We start from the raw sequence: 22,337 nt of genomic DNA on the forward strand, positions 1-22,337 counted from the left end.
TAGAGGAGTGATCCCCGTCATGTGACCAGCGTGGTGAGAGGAGTGATCCCCGTCATGTGACCAGCGTGGTGAGAGGAGTGATCCCCGTCATGTGACCAGCGTGGTGAGAGGAGTGATCCACGTCATGTGACCAGCGTGTGAAAGGTGTGATCCACGTCATGTGACCAGTAGTATGAGTAATACCCATTCTCTATGCTCATTGCTTTGATCTATCGCCACCCTGGACGACACCAACAAATTATTGAGCATCTCATGGCTCCCTCACTTATCTTCCGACATCCCCACCATCATCCTGGGTGATTTCAATATCCCCATTGATAATCCACCTTCCAGACTACTCTCTCTAACCTCCTCCCTTGGCCTCTCTCTGTGGATTTAATAATCTACTCATCAGGACGGCCATTGCCTTGATCTTGTTATCTCTAGACTATACTCAGTTTCTGATTTACTTAACACTCCATTCCCCCTCTAGGATCATCACCTCATCAGCTACACGCTCACCCTCACTGCTCTAACCTCTCTACTGTCTAACTCTACCAACCCTCCTCATAGCGGCAGAAATCATAACTTTGTTAATCTTCAACAGTTTTCCACCTCTCTCCAACACCTTCTTTCCCCAATCTCTACATTCTCCTCCCCTGATCGGGCAGTACCTTATTTTCACCAAACCCTAGCAACAGCCCTGATCAAGCAGCTCCAGCGACTCTTCATATTACACGTAGACTAAATTGTCAACCGTAGCACACTAAAGTAACATAAAATGTTCAAAAAATTTCCTGTAAAGCAGAACGTCACTGGTGTAAATGTTATACCTATAATGATTTCATAACATATACTACTATCTACCACTCCTATATAAATACTCTGGACACTGCTAAACAAACATACTTCCAATCTCTCATCTTTGTTCAGGCTTCTAACCCCAAACGCCTTTTTAACACATTTAAATATCTTCTCAATCCTCCCACCCCAAATCCTCCATTTACCATCAGTGTCCAGGATCTTGCTTCCTACTTCAAGGACAAGATCAGACTAGAAATGGTATCATCTCCCTGGACAGGCAATCAGCTCAATTCCTTTGTAGCACCCTCTGACACTCTCTCTTCATTTGATCCCACAAATAAGGAGATGAAGTATCTATTCTCTTCTTATCTTCCTACTCTACCTCCTGTCCTCTTGATCCCATACCCTCACAAATTGGTAGATCCCTGTCTCCTGTGCTTATTCTAGCTCTAACTAAAATCCGTAATCTATCTCTCTAATGGTATCTTCCCGTCATTATACAAGCACGCAGTGATTACTCCTATTCTAAAATAACAAAATTCTGACCCAAACTCTCTGTCAAATTACCGCCCCACCTCTCAGCTCCCGTGCCCCTCCAAGCATCTAGAAATTGCCTACACTCGCCTCACACGTTTCCTTTTCACAAACAACTTATTGGACCCTCCTCAGTCTGGCTTTCGTTCTCAACAATTCACAGAGACTGCACTGACCAAAGTCGTAAATGATCTGATCACAGCTATAACTAAAGGTGATTACTCTCTTCTAATTCTCCTGGATCTCTCTGCTGCATTCAACACTGTTGACCACTCTCTCCTCATACAAACAGTATAATCCCTAGGTCTTCAAGACACTGTCCTATCCTGGTTCTCCGCTTCCTCTATCAGTTGGAGACCACAAGGCTCAGTCCTAGGTCCTCTGCTATTCTCTATCTACACCACTTCTCTTGGAAAACTAATAAGCTCCTTTGGATTTCAGTATCATCTCTATGCGGATGATACACAAATTTATCTATCCTCTCCTGATCTCTCACCATCTGTGTTGTCTCGTGTTACTGTCTGTCTCTCTGCCATTTCATCTTGGATGTCCTCTCGCCAATTTAAACTCAATCTTTCAAAAACAGAGCTAATAATATTCCCACTCACCAACAGCTTCCTGTCTGACATTTCTATTTCTGTTGACATGACCATAAATCCCACCCACAAGCTCGTTGTCTAGGTGTGATCCTTGACTCAGAACTATCCTTTGTTCCCCAGATCGACTCTTATGTATCCAACCCCCACTGTCCCATAGATTGTAAGCTTGCGGGCAGGGCCCTCTTACCTCTTTTCTGTATGGGCAGCATGGTGGCTAAGTGGTTAGCACTTCTGCCTCACAGCGCAGGGGTCTCGAGTTCAATTGTCGACCATGGCCTTATCTGTAAGGAGTTTGTATGTTCTTCCCGTGTTTGTGTGGGTTTCATCCAGGTACTCCGGTATCCCCCCACACTCCAAAAACATACTGGTAGGTTAGTTGCCTGCTAACAAATTGATCCTAGTCTGTGTCTGTCTGTGTGTGTGATAGGGAATTTAGACTGTAAGCCCCAATGGGGCAGGGACTGATGTGAGTGAGTTCTCTGTAGAGCGCTGTGGAATTAGTGGCGCAATATAAATAGATGGTGATGATGATGATGATGATGATGATAATATGAGATAATATGAGTAGTACGAGCTAGTATGAATAGTATTAGTAGTATGAGGTAACATGTTATTTTGGAGGCAACTTGTTTCTGTAAGATTTTTGAAGAAAGGGAATCCCATGCTAATTAACCATCTGATCTAAGAGTGACCGACACATCCTAAATCCTGAATGCACAGCAGGGGATCGTTATCCTTTGATGCTGTGTCCTATATTATGTATAAATAAGGGGCTAGTTCTGGGGAATGAGCTACAGCAGAGAAGTGACCTTTGTTCTATAGGTGCTGAATTTGGGCAAAGGGTTATCTAACTTACAATATAGATCAGGGTCCAAACTGCACCTTCAGATAAGTTATCAAATCAGAGGCAGATAGCTGAGGAGCAGAGCTGAGACGATACAGGTGTAGTAATAGTAGATGTAATTCAGCGTAATGTGGGGCCGTATATCGATAACCCGGCTGATGATACAACACGAGGGTTCAGCTTTCTACTATAATAGCTGCTGAATCTAGTTCCTCTCTCTGGATTGCGTATCACCAATTGTATGGATATAGTAAATAATATAACGGCATAGTAAGTAATGTCTATATCTGCTCATGTAGGTTATTATCACAGACAGGACAGCTGAAATGTAATGTAGATAAATAGTAGATGATGCACCTGATAATAATGGTGTCTGGTGTTACGGAGGCTGCAGTGTTATATACCTAAGAAGACTCACACAGGACGGACAATGAGGAGTCTATAACTAGGGGCACAATCTGCGGTGAAGCGCAGCAACCAATCAGCTATCAGCTTCCCTCTGTCTAGTGCACGTTATACTAATAAAAATCCTTTATTTACACAGCACCTTTCTCCCAACACTCTATGGGGCACATTTATCATTTATCGGGAAAAACGAGAAATACTTATCAATCCTTATCGCATGGATAAGGATTGATGTATTTCTCAAATTTATGAAAAATGGATCACAGAAACAACAGTTCCGAAAAACTGCTGTTTCTGTGATAAAAAAAAACATACTTCCGGATCTCCTCCTCTTCAGCTTACTTTGTGTTCTTCATGCAACTGCGCATGTGCCGTCCGGAGAGCTTGAGGCTGTGACAGGGAGGGATCACAAGATCACTCCCTGCCCATGCGCTGTCCAGCTCTGCTCTCCGGACCAAGAACAAAAGTTTTAGCAGCATTTCCGATGATGTACATTTTTTCGGGACTTGTTAGATTGCGGCCAGGAGCAGTCACCATACTGTAGAATGGTGACTGCTCGCAAAAACGATGAGGAGTGCAAAGCAGCAGATATCCGTGATATCTGCTGCGATGCACCTTTAATAAATTTGCGTAGGACACATCGTGGCCTAATTTACATGGTAAGTGCACTACCGTGATTTCTTAAATATGCCCCCAAGTGCTTTACCTTGTCGCAGAGGGTGAGGCAGCTGCTGTTTTCTGGAATCACGTGATAAACGCACACATCTGATTGGTTGTTAGGGTTTAGCGCACGTTTTGCACAGTAACACAGTGTAAGTAAATGAGTCACAGGAAGAAATCTACAAAAAAAATCAATTTTTTTTCAATAGTTTTAATAAAAAATCACAAAAAGAACATCATGAATTTATTCTCCAAATGCTCATTCCAGACAAACAGCAGATTTTCTTTCCAAAGCAATGGAGCGATTTTGATTTTAGTTTTTACTTGTAAATAATTCAGCTTTTCCCATTTATTCCAAAGGGATTGTGTTGTAGTTATAGAAACCACAAAAAATGAATGTACCATGAGAAGAGATGAGCCATCCACAATGTCTTTGTCTTTCATTTCTATTTAACTTATTGCTGTGATCCAAGTGTGAATTGTCTTATATTTTTCAGAACTCCCAGCCTAATACATATATTATTTTATTTAGCTTTATCCCCTCAGCCTAAAACTTGATATCCTGCATTCATAGCTTATATCCTAATATCCTGTATACATATCATATAGAATATCCTATATACATAATATACAGTGTGGTATCCTATATACATATTATACAGTGTGATATCCTATATACATAATATACAGTGTGATATCCTATATACATAATATACAGTGTGGTATCCTATATACATATCCTACAGTGTGATACCCCATACACATCTTAGAGGATAATGTCCTATATCCACTATACATGACACTTACAGCTGGGGACACTGCATCCAGGGTGAGACAATGAGAAATAACATGTTATATTCTATGTACTTACACTCAGAAAAGACAAAGCATTGGTCTATGCCACCTTCAATATGGCCGCCGGGCCCTGCCACGCGGGTCACGTGTCTTCGCTGTGCTGTGTGATTGGATGATAGAGCAGGTGAATGGGCGGAGTCTTCTGTAGGACATTAAGGGGAACGAATCCTCTTCCTCCATGTGCTCATTAAGAGTCCGGCCTGCAAGATAGAGACCTGATCCCCAGACTGACCTGCTGCACCATGTCTCAGGTATTATCATATGATATAATGTGTCTGCACCATGTCTCAGGTATTATCATATAATATAATGTGTCTGCACCATGTCTCAGGTATTATCATATGATATAATGTGTCTGCACCATGTCTCAGGTATTATCATATGATATAATGTGTCTGCACCATGTCTCAGGTATTCTCATATGATATAATGTGTCTGCACCATGTCTCAGGTATTATCATATAATATAATGTGTCTGCACCATGCCTGTGGTATAATTATATAATGTCTCTGCACCATATTTCAGGTGCTTTAATATAATATCTCTGCCCCATGGCTCAGGTACTGTGATAGCTCTGCCCTGTGTCATCAAGTTTCAGGTACTGTAGTCTCTGTACAATGTCTCAAGCATCATAACATATATATATATATATATATATATATATATATATATATATATATTCCTGCCTGCACATGTCCCATAAACCCGATTTATGCCAACTAGGAATTAAAGATTCTTTTATACCCCATCCCCTGATCCCCACAGGTGAAAGCCGCTGGATTCTAGGATGATCTTTTACGGTGGTGCCAGAAATTTTCTGAACCTTTTAGAATCTTCTAAATTTCTGCAAAAATATTGGATTTTGATCAATAAATAAATGAAAAAGTATCTTATTACTGCCACAGTATTATGTATTAGATCCAGTTCTGCTCTGTTACCCACAGAACAACAACCCTGATCTGTGAATGGTTTCTGTCTGTACTCCTCACACATGTATTATGTTATATTCCCACATGTTATTGTCCCTACGTTGATGGCATTTATACATTATTCTGTTATTAAGTTACCCTCGTATTATTGTATGATAGAAATACAAAGTTTTTATCACTGAAATGGCCACATGTGAAAAAAAAATTATGCTTTATTTAGTTTTGTGTTTTTGTTTTGTCTTTGTTTTTTTTAAATAATACACTTACACCTGGGGTCGGACGCCCGCGAATTATACAGCTCCTGACATGTGCGTGTACGCCTGAGAACTGGTCTGAATTGGGCGCCTGAACGTGCTTCTTCCTGTTCTCTGCGTTGTAACGCCCCCTCACCCATCACCTCCAGTCGGAAGCGTTGGATGCATCTGACTCTGAACATGGGAATGTGAATCTGTAGATTATACTGCAGGAAAGCTGGATAAATGTCACCCTATGGGGCAGGATTAGTGGTAAACTGTATTAGTGCCTGAAAATGAGGGATATGTGAAGAATAGGTTGATAAACGGGTGAGAGGGGGTGAGGCAGTGGGACTGAGGGATTGGAGTGTGAGTAAGAGCCTGGCACTGGGGGTACAGGTAGTATGTAATACTCTGCACAATACTCTGCGCGATGCTCTGCTCCTTACCTCACAAGTCCCTATAAAGCGTTCATTCAGTAATTCATTGGGAACGACTGACTAAATCCCGGCCCTCTGTAGCCTCCACTAACGTGCTCAGACTGCCCAATGTCAGGTCACATCCCTGGGGAGTGAGATCAGTAGTTACCAGTGAATGGGTAGGTTGGGGGCAGCTCTCTTGTGTTTAGGTGACAGATTTTAAGTTTTTGTAATTGTAAAAAACAAAACCTTTAAGGAACATTTTTAAAACAAAATACCCTGTTTCTTTATTGTCCGATAATTTCCTGTATATTTGGCTGTAACCTCAGACTGGCTGCGGACTCAGGGACCCACCCTCTGATCTTTGTCCCCAGTCAGATTGTTTCCTGAAAGTTGCTGAAATGATTTGAAATCGTTGTCCCAACGGGGAGATGACACGTCCAGTCCATGGTGCAATCTCTAGATTACAGGAGCCGTCGCTCTGATAAATGTTAGATTTCAGCCTGGTTACTATGTTGCAATCCTCAGTGTCTCGTATTACAGTGTGAAGCCGAACTAGTAACATTCACAGATATGGCAACATCCCAGAGTCAGAACTGAAGATCTCTGAGAGCCGTTTATTAGTAAAGCAGAGATTGGTTCTCAGGCTGATTCCCCGCTTGTTCAGCCAATCGCAAGCAGTGTTCGTGTGCTAGACATGATGTGATTGGCTGGGGGTACAGAGAGCGCTCAGCATTTGTGTGTCTCCAGCCTTATGCAGTTTTATACAGCGGCTGCAATCAGACCAGCTCCTTACACAGCAGCGTTTCCTTCTGCCCGGTATAGGGGCGTAATGTCGCCCCTTATTTCTCACTACAGTTCGTGTAACCTTTATGAAACTGGTCTACTAATAATAGTTGCACCCCAAAACTGTTGGGGTGTTTGTGGCTTTTATGCTCAAACCGCTTAATTGAGTCTCCTCATCATTTAAGTATTTGCCCTCGCCCCTAAGAACCTCAGAAATATCCAGATTTATATCGGTGGCTGAAGATCCGATCTCGGGATAGAACTGGAGTTTGGTTTCCATTTAATAGAAATATTCATCATTTGACATGAAACTGTATCGGCTCCGTAACTAAGCGGAACCTTCTCCCCGTTGTTCTCTATCGTCCTCGTTACCCCAGGTGCGTCTAACAATACAGCAGGTGACCGTGTGCTTAGGATGCGCCGTTATGGAGCGGCTCCTCACAAGCACATTTTGGGGACTGGGCTGTAACCATTGTAGAATAATGGTCTGGGATTAGGTGGTGAAGGCGACCGGATCAGAATGACACCAGTTATACCCTTATGCCCCATTAGTTGCACCCTCACTGTCTACACCAAGTACATATTTGGTGATAACCGTTTCCTTGTTCTTGGTGTCTGTGATAATATTCCCAGTCCCTTTCTTATCAGCTGCACCATGCCATATAGCCTTCATTGTACCTCACTCCTCCCTTCTCTATATCACCCGTGATTGCTAGATTGTTGTGCCCGGGGGCAATAAACCGGTCACATTTGCTAGTTAAATAAATATAGTTTTGTTTTTTGTTTGTTTAAAAGAAACATTTCTGCTTTATAATGGTGACATCCTCTCAGACCTGCGGCGTCTACGTTACTCAGCGTTTCACCTCTTGTCTGCGCTCGGTGATTCCAACTGTAACATCCACATAGTCCATAAACTTGGGCTGAGATTCCTACAGGCGCTTGCTGCAGGGGCCACCGGGACTGGCCACAGGGGGTGCTGGTCACAGGGGGCACCGAGGCTGGCCACAGGGGGTGCTCCCCACAGGGGGCACCGGGACTGGCCACAGGTGGTGCTCACCGCAGAGGGCACCGGGACTGGCCACAGGGGGTGCTGGCCACAGGGAGCACCGAGACTGGCCACAGGGGGCGCTCACCACAGGGGCCACCGGGACTGGCCACAGGGGGCGCTCACCACAGGGGCCACCGGGACTGGCCACAGGGGGCGCTCACCACAGGGGCCACCGGGACTGGCCACAGGGGGCATCGGGACTGGCCACAGGGGGCGCTCTCCACAGGGGGCATCGGGACTGGCCACAGGGGGCGCTCACCACAGGGGCCACCGGGACTGGCCACAGGGGGCGCTCACCACAGGGGCCACCGGGACTGGCCACAGGGGGCGCTCACCGCAGAGGGCACCGGGACTGGCCACAGGGGGCGCTCACCACAGGGGCCACCGGGACTGGCCACAGGGGGCGCTCCCCACAGGGGGCACCGGGACTGGCCACAGGGGGCGCTCCCCACAGGGGGCATCGGGACTGGCCACAGGGGGCGCTCTCCACAGGGGGCATCGGGACTGGCCACAGGGGGCGCTCACCACAGGGGCCACCGGGACTGGCCACAGGGGGCGCTCACCACAGGGGCCACCGGGACTGGCCACAGGGGGCGCTCCCCACAGGGGGCATCGGGACTGGCCACAGGGGGCGCTCTCCACAGGGGGCATCGGGACTGGCCACAGGGGGTGCTCACCGCAGAGGGCACCGGGACTGGCCACAGGGGGTGCTCACCGCAGAGGGCACCGGGACTGGCCACAGGGGGCGCTCACCACAGGGGGCATCGGGACTGGCCACAGGGGGCGCTCACCACAGGGGGCATCGGGACTGGCCACAGGGGGCGCTCACCACAGGGGGCATCGGGACTGGCCACAGGGGGCGCTCACCACAGGGGGCATCGGGACTGGCCACAGGGGGCGCTCACCACAGGGGGCATCGGGACTGGCCACAGGGGGCGCTCACCACAGGGGGCATCGGGACTGGCCACAGGGGGCGCTCACCACAGGGGGCATCGGGACTGGCCACAGGGGGCGCTCACCACAGGGGGCACCGGGACTGGCCACAGGGGGCGCTCTCCACAGGGGGCATCGGGACTGGCCACAGGGGGGTGCTCACCGCAGAGGGCACTGGGACTGGCCACAGGGGGCGCTCTCCACAGGGGGCATCGGGACTGGCCACAGGGGGCGCTCTCCACAGGGGGCATCGGGACTGGCCACAGGGGGCGCTCTCCACAGGGGGCATCGGGACTGGCCACAGGGGGCGCTCTCCACAGGGGGCATCGGGACTGGCCACAGGGGGCATCGGGACTGGCCACAGGGGGGTGCTCACCGCAGAGGGCACCGGGACTGGCCACAGGTGGTGCTCACCGCAGAGGGCACCGGGACTGGCCACAGGGGGTGCTGGCCACAGGGAGCACCGAGACTGGCCACAGGGGGCGCTCACCACAGGGGCCACCGGGACTGGCCACAGGGGGCGCTCACCACAGGGGCCACCGGGACTGGCCACAGGGGGCGCTCACCACAGGGGCCACCGGGACTGGCCACAGGGGGCATCGGGACTGGCCACAGGGGGCGCTCTCCACAGGGGGCATCGGGACTGGCCACAGGGGGCGCTCACCACAGGGGCCACCGGGACTGGCCACAGGGGGCGCTCACCACAGGGGCCACCGGGACTGGCCACAGGGGGCGCTCACCGCAGAGGGCACCGGGACTGGCCACAGGGGGCGCTCACCACAGGGGCCACCGGGACTGGCCACAGGGGGCGCTCCCCACAGGGGGCACCGGGACTGGCCACAGGGGGCGCTCCCCACAGGGGGCATCGGGACTGGCCACAGGGGGCGCTCTCCACAGGGGGCATCGGGACTGGCCACAGGGGGCGCTCACCACAGGGGCCACCGGGACTGGCCACAGGGGGCGCTCACCACAGGGGCCACCGGGACTGGCCACAGGGGGCGCTCCCCACAGGGGGCATCGGGACTGGCCACAGGGGGCGCTCTCCACAGGGGGCATCGGGACTGGCCACAGGGGGTGCTCACCGCAGAGGGCACCGGGACTGGCCACAGGGGGTGCTCACCGCAGAGGGCACCGGGACTGGCCACAGGGGGCGCTCACCACAGGGGGCATCGGGACTGGCCACAGGGGGCGCTCACCACAGGGGGCATCGGGACTGGCCACAGGGGGCGCTCACCACAGGGGGCATCGGGACTGGCCACAGGGGGCGCTCACCACAGGGGGCATCGGGACTGGCCACAGGGGGCATCGGGACTGGCCACAGGGGGGTGCTCACCGCAGAGGGCACTGGGACTGGCCACAGGGGGCGCTCACCACAGGGGGCATCGGGACTGGCCACAGGGGGCGCTCACCACAGGGGGCATCGGGACTGGCCACAGGGGGCGCTCACCACAGGGGGCATCGGGACTGGCCACAGGGGGCGCTCACCACAGGGGGCACCGGGACTGGCCACAGGGGGCGCTCTCCACAGGGGGCATCGGGACTGGCCACAGGGGGGTGCTCACCGCAGAGGGCACTGGGACTGGCCACAGGGGGCGCTCTCCACAGGGGGCATCGGGACTGGCCACAGGGGGCGCTCTCCACAGGGGGCATCGGGACTGGCCACAGGGGGCGCTCTCCACAGGGGGCATCGGGACTGGCCACAGGGGGCGCTCTCCACAGGGGGCATCGGGACTGGCCACAGGGGGCATCGGGACTGGCCACAGGGGGGTGCTCACCGCAGAGGGCACTGGGACTGGCCACAGGGGGCGCTCACCACAGGGGGCATCGGGACTGGCCACAGGGGGCGCTCTCCACAGGGGGCATCGGGACTGGCCACAGGGGGCGCTCTCCACAGGGGGCATCGGGACTGGCCACAGGGTGTGGTCTCCCAGGATCACCAGTAAACACGTGTACTCTGTGTCACATGTCGGGATTGGTTGGTGTGCAGCCAGGGTAACGCTTTCTAATTCCCCTAATATTACTATACAAAACGCCCCAGTCCATATACATGATTACCCCCAAACATGGCTCCCAGTTCCTCCGCGTGGTCCCCTCTCCGGTGCACAGAGCTGTACTTCAGCCTTTATTCTGTGTATAATGTAACCTGTTATAACCTATATGTTCCTGTGTGACTGAGCTCTGCCCTCTGCTGGTGGTTGTTGGAAATAACCTGTTTACCTGTTCTCTCTGTCCCAGGCTGATTTTGATAAGGCTGCAGCGGAGGTGAAGCAGCTGAAGACCTCCCCGAGTGACCAGGAGATGCTGGATCTTTATGCCCTGTACAAGCAGGCGACCGTCGGGGATGTGAACACTGGTATGTGGGGGGGGGGGGGGGGGCACTGTTAGTAACACTAGTTCTCCAGTATATGCACCTGGCAGACCTGGGTTGGACACAGTGGCTCAATGAGGTCACATTTATATCTGAGTTGTTGGTGAATCCTAGTTATGTGCCCCCCACAGGCTCTCCCTCCCCAGGGGAATCCTTGTGTTGGTGACTGGGATGGGAGTTCCCCTGGGGGGAGTTTGAGCTGATCTCATAGTTTCAGTAAACCCCCCCGTTCCATATGAATCTTACATAATCCCTTCCCAGTAATAGCCGGGGGAGCTCAGCGGTATCAGACCCGATCAGCTGGGTATATGTGAGCGCTCAGAGGTACCATGTGCCCGTCACTCTGGAAATAATAAGCTGATAATCCTCTATTTCCTTTCCCAACAGACAGACCCGGATTCATGGACTTCAAGGGTAAAGCCAAGTGGGATGCCTGGAGCGGAAAGAAAGGTAGGGATAATAATCCCTGTCCCTGTTACTCTTTATGTAACTTATTGCTATTTATCCCCTTTTTTAATGTGGGGATCATCGTTGAAGCTGTAAACTGGTTACTCCTCTCCTATTGGTTGACCTGCTCCCCCCTCATTTCTGGGAAGTAATCACGTTACTGAAACGATGACTCTATCGATGGTCCTTCTGCAGCCTCTTATTGGCTGTGATGTTTCAGGCTTTAAGTAACTCTTTCTTTTCCCATAAGCTCTATATGATTAGGACCACGAGAAAATTAGAATGTTTGTCTCTTTCATAACCTGAGTCTGAGTAGTTTTCAGCACAACCTCGTTGTCTCACTAATTGATTCCTTTCTGGGTCCTGGTGAACTCACTCAGCGCTCATCTCATTGTGCTGGGGGGCAGGTAGACGTGACGTGTGGGATATGGTGCTCAGGTGACACCCTAACACCCTTCTCCCTCCTGCTGCCAGCGATTCACTATTCCTGGGGTGAACCTCCCGTCGCTGCCCCTGCATCCTCTAAACTCCATTTCTCCATCCACGAATCGCCCTTATGTTCCCCATCTCTACCTCCCTGAGACCCCCCTTTATGTCTCTGCACCCGTCTCACAGACCATGAACCAACCTCACTTGCCCGTCATGCGGCCCTGATCCCAAGTGCAGGGTGAGAGGATGTCTCTTACCAGGAGGGAACCTGGGGACAGTCTATCCCCTCTCCAGCTCACCCCCATCATGGTGGGTGAGCTGGGGGTCTGTGGAGCGAGCGGTGGGCAGTCTAGAGACGTTACTCTGCTTCCTGGGGGGGGGAGGGGTTTATTAGTCATCAGCTGACAAGTTTGTGAATATTTTATATTGGGAATTTTAACCAGTCACCCATAGACCGTCTCTAAGCCCGATGGGTGATGTTGTCTTTGTGAGGACATTGAACGAGGCTGCTTATTACATTTGTGCTCTGATCAGCTGAGAGTGGAGAAATGCTGTCTGTGCTTTGTGTACTAGCGCCCCCCCCCCACTCGCACTCTTCTGGTCCCTCTGGGGAGGTTTCCTGAATCGCACAACCCAATATGATTAGAAACGGGAGATTGGAATGAGAATTAGTTAGAAAATGCTCCTAGTCATACAATTACATTGTAGTAAAAGTGCATAAGATGATATACCCGGGCGTTACTATTTCTTACAATATTAAAACCAAAATATCTTGACATAAGTCGGCTCATTGCCAGAGGGAATTGCTAAACTCCTCAGTACATAAAATCATCTAAAACCAAAAGAGTGCCAAGTAACATGGGTAAAAAAGATCTGTAAACTGATATACACATAAGAATATGGCAGGCAGGCTGCTAACACATGTATAACAATCACAATATCAAGAATAAATTCACGGTAGTAAAAAACGAGTATAATATTCTGGTTGTCTGCACTATAAGGGATGTCTGATCACAGTGTCTGTTCTTCGTTGTAACTCATCAAAGATATAATAATCTCCCTCTAACAGTCGTCTCACAATCTTGGGCAACAGGTTCCACAAAGAAGTTAATTTGCTTCCTAGAATGGACATCTGTATTAATCAGGGCAGCTGGTGGTAACGTAAAACTCTACTGAGCAGGTCATCTGTAGTATTCTCAGTAATGTGGGGGCGATATATGAAATGAAAGCGGATAAACAGAGGTGGTGATTGGTCAGATCACCATTAGTGTCCGGGGTGAAGACGTTCATCTCGGCTGCAGCAGAATGACTGCGCTCCTTAGTTGCGTTGTCCGATCTCACAGCTAAGTCTGTAGAGGGGAAATAGTCCTCTGCGGTGGGACCGAGCTCTGTTGGGGCCTCCTCCCCGCTGCAGGGAGAGATCGTGGGTTCGTCATGTGTAAGTGTAATAATGACCACAAAGCTTCATGTTGTAACTTCTGTTGGAATGATCTGATCCTCCAGTACAATCACAATCTGTGTGTGGTGATCTTGTGATCCTCTGTGTGATCCTATTGATTGTCGGGGGACATTGGAAGACGATTCATGTAAATGATAAATAATTTGGTAAAATCATAAAGGTCGTAGCGTCTGTAACTAAGTTGGGGCCATTTACTGTACTGAAGTCCGGTACTTGTCGCGTTGTGTTTCCCGTGGAGCATACGATTAACGAGTCTCTGCGCTGTTTTCTAGGCACCTCCCAGGAAGACGCGAGAGCCCAGTACATCAAGCTGGTGACCTCCCTGCAGGAGAAATACGGATGTTAGTGATGATCTGTCCTGTGCAGGTGTCAGTCTGGAACGGTTTCAATCTGCTCATGTTATTAATAAACCCCCAGTGTTTCTTTTCACCCGGTGTCATTTCTGTCCATCTTCCATCCTGCAGCAGCGCTAAAGTGTTGATATCCCTCTGTGCCACCAGATCCTACAGTGATGTCAGTAATAAGCAGGTTCAGCGAGGGGGCGACACAAACCAGACCGAATTGTGATGCTGTTAGTTGCTCTTGGAGCCCAATCTTATTCATATGTCTTTACCTCTGAGGTGCGCTGACATGTGGGGGTGGGGGCGCCAAGGTGCATTGACGTGGGGGGGTCTGAACTCAATTATGTTGCAATGTTAGATATATATTTACAGTATTTAACATTGCAAATTAATTGAAACAATAACTCAGACCACAGTCACTGTTAGGGTTAAAGATAAAACTTTTGCTTTAATTTTGGATCTCTCAGTGAATATAATAAATAAATTATAAGTACACTCAGCAGTTTTAAAATCACTTTTGCACGTTTAGTTTGAGATTAAAATTAAATCTTAAAAACAGCAATCAATAAGTTATATTTTAAATTTACTGGAACCTACAACCACAAGGTGAAATATTACAACTATAACTGACCGTCCACGAAACTGAACAAATTCTGTTTTCTCAAACCTTCTACTTCTCCTACTCTGGTAGGAGCATCAACGTATCAGACAGAAATGTGATATTTGTATCATTTAATATAAATATGCAGATCAAACATTAACAATCCTGGTTATACTGAGTAGCAGCCTTTTAATTAAAACTGGTGCAACAATGTTTGTTCATGTTCCCGCAGGACTCTCAGAAGAATGGACAGGGGCCAAAACTGTTGAATTAATGTTACCTGCTAATACTATAGGGATTAATTACAAAACAGTTCAAAACTTAATAATAATTTCCATGAAATACATTAGGATGATCTTAATGTCTACTGAACATAAAATACATTGTTACAGTTGCTCCTGGTTGTAGATGAGACTGTGGTCACTGCTGATCTGGACCTGGAGCCAGAGATACGGCAGAGAAACGGCTGGATTATACGCTGCTGACTACGGCATAACACCACAGCCGCTCACCCATGTATAACACCACAGCCGCTCACCCATGTATAACACCACAGCCGCTCACCCATGTATAACACCACAGCCGCTCACCCATGTATAACACAACCGCTCACCCTTGTATAACACCACAGCCGCTCACCCATGTATAACACCACAGCCGCTCACCCTTGTATAACACCACAGCCGCTCACCCATGTATAACACCACAGCCGCTCACCCTTGTATAACGCCACAGCCGCTCACCCATGTATAACACCACAGCCGCTCACCCTTGTATAACACCACAGCCGCTCACCCATGTATAACACCACAGCCGCTCACCCATGTATAACACCACAGCCGCTCACCCTTGTATAACACCACAGCCGCTCACCCATGTATAACACCACAACCGCTCACCCTTGTATAACGCCACAGCCGCTCACCCTTGTATAACACCACAGCCGCTCACCCTTGTATAACGCCACAGCCGCTCACCCTTGTATAACGCCACAACCGCTCACCCATGTATAACACCACAGCCGCTCACCCTTGTATAACGCCACAACCGCTCACCCTTGTATAACGCCACAACCGCTCACCCTTGTATAACGCCACAGCCGCTCACCCTTGTATAACGCCACAGCCGCTCACCCTTGTATAACGCCACAGCCGCTCACCCTTGTATAACGCCACAGCCGCTCACCCATGTATAACGCCACAGCCGCTCACCCATGTATAACGCCACAACCGCTCACCCATGTATAACGCCACAACCGCTCACCCTTGTATAACGCCACAGCCGCTCACCCTTCTATAACACCACAGCCGCTCACCCTTGTATAACACCACAACCGCTCACCCTTGTATAACACCACAGCCGCTCACCCTTGTATAACACCACAGCCGCTCACCCTTGTATAACACCACAACCGCTCACCCATGTATAACGCCACAGCCGCTCACCCTTGTATAACACCACAACCGCTCACCCATGTATAACACCACAGCCGCTCACCCTTGTATAACACCACAGCCGCTCACCCATGTATAACGCCACAACCGCTCACCCATGTATAACACCACAACCGCTCACCCTTGTATAACACCACAGCCGCTCACCCTTGTATAACACCACAACCGCTCACCTTTGTATAACACCACAACCGCTCACCTTTGTATAACACCACAGCCGCTCACCCTTGTATAACACCACAGCCGCTCACCCTTGTATAACACCACAACCGCTCACCTTTGTATAACACCACAACCGCTCACCTTTGTATAACACCACAACCGCTCACCCATGTATAACACCACAACCGCTCACCCTTGTATAACACCACAACCGCTCACCCATGTATAACACCACAACCGCTCACCCTTGTATAACACCACAGCCGCTCACCCTTGTATAACACCACAGCCGCTCACCCTTGTATAACGCCACAGCCGCTCACCCATGTATAACGCCACAACCGCTCACCCATGTATAACGCCACAACCGCTCACCCTTGTATAACACCACAACCGCTCACCCATGTATAACACCACAGCCGCTCACCCTTGTATAACGCCACAACCGCTCACCCATGTATAACACCACAACCGCTCACCCTTGTATAACACCACAACCGCTCACCTTTGTATAACACCACAACCGCTCACCTTTGTATAACACCACAGCCGCTCACCCATGTATAACACCACAGCCGCTCACCCTTGTATAACACCACAACCGCTCACCCTTGTATAACACCACAACCGCTCACCCTTGTATAACACCACAACCGCTCACCCTTGTATAACACCACAGCCGCTCACCTTTGTATAACACCACAGCCGCTCACCTTTGTATAACACCACAGCCGCTCACCTTTGTATAACACCACAGCCGCTCACCCTTGTATAACACCACAACCGCTCACCCTTGTATAACACCACAACCGCTCACCCTTGTATAACACCACAGCCGCTCACCCATGTATAACACCACAGCCGCTCACCCTTGTATAACACAACCGCTCACCCATGTATAACACCACAGCCGCTCACCCATGTATAACACCACAGCCGCTCACCCATGTATAACACCACAACCGCTCACCCATGTATAACGCCACAACCGCTCACCCATGTATAACACCACAACCGCTCACCCTTGTATAACGCCACAGCCGCTCACCCATGTATAACGCCACAACCGCTCACCCTTGTATAACGCCACAGCCGCTCACCCTTGTATAACGCCACAACCGCTCACCCTTGTATAACGCCACAGCCGCTCACCCTTGTATAACGCCACAGCCGCTCACCCATGTATAACGCCACAGCCGCTCACCCTTGTATAACGCCACAACCGATCACCCTTGTATAACGCCACAGCCGCTCACCCATGTATAACGCCACAGCCGCTCACCCATGTATAACACCACAACCGCTCACCCATGTATAACACCACAGCCGCTCACCCATGTATAACACCACAACCGCTCACCCATGTATAACGCCACAACCGATCACCCTTGTATAACACCACAACCGCTCACCCTTGTATAACACCACAGCCGCTCACCCTTGTATAACACCACAGCCGCTCACCCATGTATAACACCACAACCGCTCACCCTTGTATAACGCCACAGCCGCTCACCCATGTATAACGCCACAACCGCTCACCCATGTATAACGCCACAGCCGCTCACCCATGTATAACGCCACAGCCGCTCACCCATGTATAACGCCACAGCCGCTCACCCATGTATAACGCCACAGCCGCTCACCCATGTATAACGCCACAACCGCTCACCCTTGTATAACGCCACAGCCGCTCACCCTTGTATAACGCCACAGCCGCTCACCCTTGTATAACGCCACAGCCGCTCACCCATGTATAACGCCACAGCCGCTCACCCTTGTATAACACCACAACCGCTCACCCTTGTATAACACCACAGCCGCTCACCCTTGTATAACACCACAACCGCTCACCCTTGTATAACACCACAGCCGCTCACCCATGTATAACACCACAGCCGCTCACCCTTGTATAACACCACAGCCGCTCACCCTTGTATAACACCACAACCGCTCACCCTTGTATAACACCACAGCCGCTCACCCATGTATAACACCACAACCGCTCACCCTTGTATAACGCCACAGCCGCTCACCCATGTATAACACCACAACCGCTCACCCATGTATAACGCCACAGCCGCTCACCCATGTATAACGCCACAGCCGCTCACCCATGTATAACGCCACAGCCGCTCACCCATGTATAACGCCACAGCCGCTCACCCATGTATAACGCCACAGCCGCTCACCCTTGTATAACGCCACAGCCGCTCACCCTTGTATAACGCCACAGCCGCTCACCCATGTATAACGCCACAGCCGCTCACCCTTGTATAACGCCACAACCGCTCACCCTTGTATAACGCCACAGCCGCTCACCCATGTATAACACCACAACCGCTCACCCATGTATAACGCCACAGCCGCTCACCCATGTATAACGCCACAGCCGCTCACCCTTGTATAACACAACCGCTCACCCTTGTATAACACCACAACCGCTCACCCTTGTATAACACCACAACCGCTCACCCATGTATAACACCACAGCCGCTCACCCATGTATAACACCACAACCGCTCACCCATGTATAACACCACAGCCGCTCACCCATGTATAACACCACAGCCGCTCACCCATGTATAACACCACAACCGCTCACCCATGTATAACACCACAACCGCTCACCCTTGTATAACACCACAACCGCTCACCCATGTATAACACCACAACCGCTCACCCATGTATAACACCACAACCGCTCACCCATGTATAACACCACAACCGCTCACCCTTGTATAACACCACAACCGCTCACCCATGTATAACACCACAACCGCTCACCCATGTATAACACCACAGCCGCTCACCCATGTATAACACCACAGCCGCTCACCCATGTATAACACCACAGCCGCTCACCCATGTATAACGCCACAACCGCTCACCCATGTATAACGCCACAACCGCTCACCCTTGTATAACACCACAACCGCTCACCCTTGTATAACGCCACAGCCGCTCACCCATGTATAACACCACAGCCGCTCACCCTTGTATAACGCCACAGCCGCTCACCCTTGTATAACGCCACAGCCGCTCACCCTTGTATAACGCCACAGCCGCTCACCCATGTATAACGCCACAGCCGCTCACCCTTGTATAACGCCACAACCGCTCACCCTTGTATAACGCCACAGCCGCTCACCCATGTATAACACCACAGCCGCTCACCTTTGTATAACACCACAACCGCTCACCCTTGTATAACGCCACAGCCGCTCACCCATGTATAACACCACAACCGCTCACCCTTGTATAACGCCACAGCCGCTCACCCATGTATAACACCACAACCGCTCACCTTTGTATAACACCACAGCCGCTCACCCTTGTATAACACAACCGCTCACCCTTGTATAACACCACAGCCGCTCACCCATGTATAACGCCACAACCGCTCACCCATGTATAACGCCACAACCGCTCACCCTTGTATAACGCCACAGCCGCTCACCCTTGTATAACACCACAGCCGCTCACCCATGTATAACACCACAGCCGCTCACCCTTGTATAACACCACAACCGCTCACCCTTGTATAACACCACAGCCGCTCACCCTTGTATAACACCACAACCGCTCACCCTTGTATAACACCACAGCCGCTCACCCTTGTATAACACCACAACCGCTCACCCTTGTATAACACCACAGCCGCTCACCCATGTATAACACCACAGCCGCTCACCCTTGTATAACACCACAGCCGCTCACCCTTGTATAACACCACAACCGCTCACCCTTGTATAACACCACAGCCGCTCACCCTTGTATAACACCACAGCCGCTCACCCATGTATAACGCCACAACCGCTCACCCTTGTATAACGCCACAGCCGCTCACCCATGTATAACGCCACAACCGCTCACCCATGTATAACGCCACAGCCGCTCACCCATGTATAACGCCACAGCCGCTCACCCATGTATAACGCCACAGCCGCTCACCCTTGTATAACGCCACAGCCGCTCACCCATGTATAACGCCACAGCCGCTCACCCTTGTATAACGCCACAACCGCTCACCCTTGTATAACGCCACAACCGCTCACCCATGTATAACACAACCGCTCACCCTTGTATAACACCACAACCGCTCACCCTTGTATAACGCCACAACCGCTCACCCATGTATAACGCCACAGCCGCTCACCCTTGTATAACACCACAGCCGCTCACCCATGTATAACACCACAACCGCTCACCCATGTATAACACCACAACCGCTCACCCTTGTATAACACAACCGCTCACCCTTGTATAACACCACAACCGCTCACCCTTGTATAACGCCACAACCGCTCACCCATGTATAACGCCACAGCCGCTCACCCTTGTATAACACCACAGCCGCTCACCCATGTATAACACCACAACCGCTCACCCATGTATAACACCACAACCGCTCACCCTTGTATAACACAACCGCTCACCCTTGTATAACACCACAACCGCTCACCCTTGTATAACACCACAGCCGCTCACCCATGTATAACACCACAACCGCTCACCCTTGTATAACACCACAGCCGCTCACCCATGTATAACGCCACAACCGCTCACCCATGTATAACGCCACAACCGCTCACCCTTGTATAACACCACAGCCGCTCACCCTTGTATAACACCACAGCCGCTCACCCATGTATAACACCACAACCGCTCACCCATGTATAACACCACAACCGCTCACCCATGTATAACGCCACAGCCGCTCACCCTTGTATAACACCACAGCCGCTCACCCTTGTATAACACCACAACCGCTCACCCATGTATAACACCACAACCGCTCACCCTTGTATAACACCACAACCGCTCACCCATGTATAACACCACAACCGCTCACCCTTGTATAACACCACAACCGCTCACCCATGTATAACACCACAGCCGCTCACCCTTGTATAACACCACAACCGCTCACCCATGTATAACACCACAGCCGCTCACCCTTGTATAACACCACAACCGCTCACCCATGTATAACGCCACAACCGCTCACCCTTGTATAACGCCACAGCCGCTCACCCTTGTATAACGCCACAGCCGCTCACCCTTGTATAACACCACAGCCGCTCACCCTTGTATAACGCCACAGCCGCTCACCCTTGTATAACGCCACAACCGCTCACCCTTGTATAACACCACAGCCGCTCACCCTTGTATAACACCACAACCGCTCACCCTTGTATAACGCCACAGCCGCTCACCCATGTATAACGCCACAGCCGCTCACCCTTGTATAACACAACCGCTCACCCATGTATAACGCCACAGCCGCTCACCCATGTATAACACCACAGCCGCTCACCCATGTATAACGCCACAGCCGCTCACCCTTGTATAACGCCACAGCCGCTCACCCTTGTATAACGCCACAACCGCTCACCCATGTATAACACCACAGCCGCTCACCCATGTATAACACCACAACCGCTCACCCTTGTATAACGCCACAACCGCTCACCCATGTATAACACCACAGCTCACCCATGTATAACGCCACAGCCGCTCACCCATGTATAACACCACAGCCGCTCACCCATGTATAACACCACAGCCGCTCACCCATGTATAACACCACAACCGCTCACCCATGTATAACGCCACAACCGCTCACCCTTGTATAACGCCACAACCGCTCACCCTTGTATAACACCACAACCGCTCACCCATGTATAACGCCACAGCCGCTCACCCTTGTATAACACCACAACCGCTCACCCTTGTATAACACCACAGCCGCTCACCCTTGTATAACACCACAACCGCTCACCCTTGTATAACACCACAGCCGCTCACCCTTGTATAACACCACAGCCGCTCACCCTTGTATAACACCACAACCGCTCACCCTTGTATAACACCACAGCCGCTCACCCTTGTATAACGCCACAGCCGCTCACCCTTGTATAACACCACAACCGCTCACCCATGTATAACACCACAGCCGCTCACCCATGTATAACACCACAACCGCTCACCCTTGTATAACACCACAGCCGCTCACCCTTGTATAACACAACCGCTCACCCATG

The 22,337-nt window shown here is 50.6% G+C and overlaps 2 protein-coding genes across 4 annotated transcripts in view; one reads left to right on the forward strand and one right to left on the reverse strand.

Moving 5' to 3' along the window:
* The window catches only part of C7H2orf76 (chromosome 7 C2orf76 homolog), a 12,449-nt gene extending 7,749 nt beyond the window's left edge, over nucleotides 1–4,700 (reverse strand). For both annotated transcript variants that reach the window (XR_012678349.1, XM_075181217.1), the window contains exons 1-2: nucleotides 4,633–4,700; nucleotides 3,872–4,004 (exon numbers count right to left, since the gene is read on the reverse strand). Coding sequence is in view for 1 of the 2 variants with exons in the window: in XM_075181217.1 (XP_075037318.1) it covers nucleotides 3,872–4,004; nucleotides 4,633–4,676 (177 nt within the window). In the remaining variant the exon portion in view is untranslated. The remainder of the gene's footprint in view (nucleotides 1–3,871; nucleotides 4,005–4,632) is intronic.
* A 123-nt stretch (nucleotides 4,701–4,823) lies between these two features.
* On the forward strand, nucleotides 4,824–14,161 carry DBI (diazepam binding inhibitor, acyl-CoA binding protein). 2 transcript variants are annotated; one of them, XM_075181218.1, is made up of 4 exons: nucleotides 4,824–4,931; nucleotides 11,265–11,382; nucleotides 11,785–11,847; nucleotides 14,005–14,161. In XM_075181218.1, exons 1-4 carry the CDS (start codon nucleotides 4,923–4,925, stop codon nucleotides 14,076–14,078), a joined length of 264 nt encoding a protein of 87 aa, XP_075037319.1. In that variant the 5' UTR covers nucleotides 4,824–4,922; the 3' UTR covers nucleotides 14,079–14,161. The 2 variants fall into 2 exon arrangements, with proteins under 2 accessions (XP_075037319.1, XP_075037320.1); XM_075181219.1 differs by lacking the exon at nucleotides 4,824–4,931 and adding an exon at nucleotides 5,121–5,131.
* The last annotated feature ends 8,176 nt before the right edge of the window (nucleotides 14,162–22,337 follow it).

The sequence above is a fragment of the Mixophyes fleayi genome, chromosome 7 (genome assembly GCF_038048845.1).
Source record: "Mixophyes fleayi isolate aMixFle1 chromosome 7, aMixFle1.hap1, whole genome shotgun sequence".
Classification (NCBI taxonomy): Eukaryota; Metazoa; Chordata; class Amphibia; order Anura; family Limnodynastidae; genus Mixophyes; species Mixophyes fleayi.

Bases quoted from the DNA above. Each gene is read 5' to 3' on its own strand.
- DBI (XM_075181218.1), top strand. The intron at 11,383-11,784 runs GTATGTGGGGGG...CTTTCCCAACAG, and splicing joins CGTCGGGGATGTGAACACTG to ACAGACCCGGATTCATGGAC. The intron at 11,848-14,004 runs GTAGGGATAATA...GCTGTTTTCTAG, and splicing joins TGCCTGGAGCGGAAAGAAAG to GCACCTCCCAGGAAGACGCG.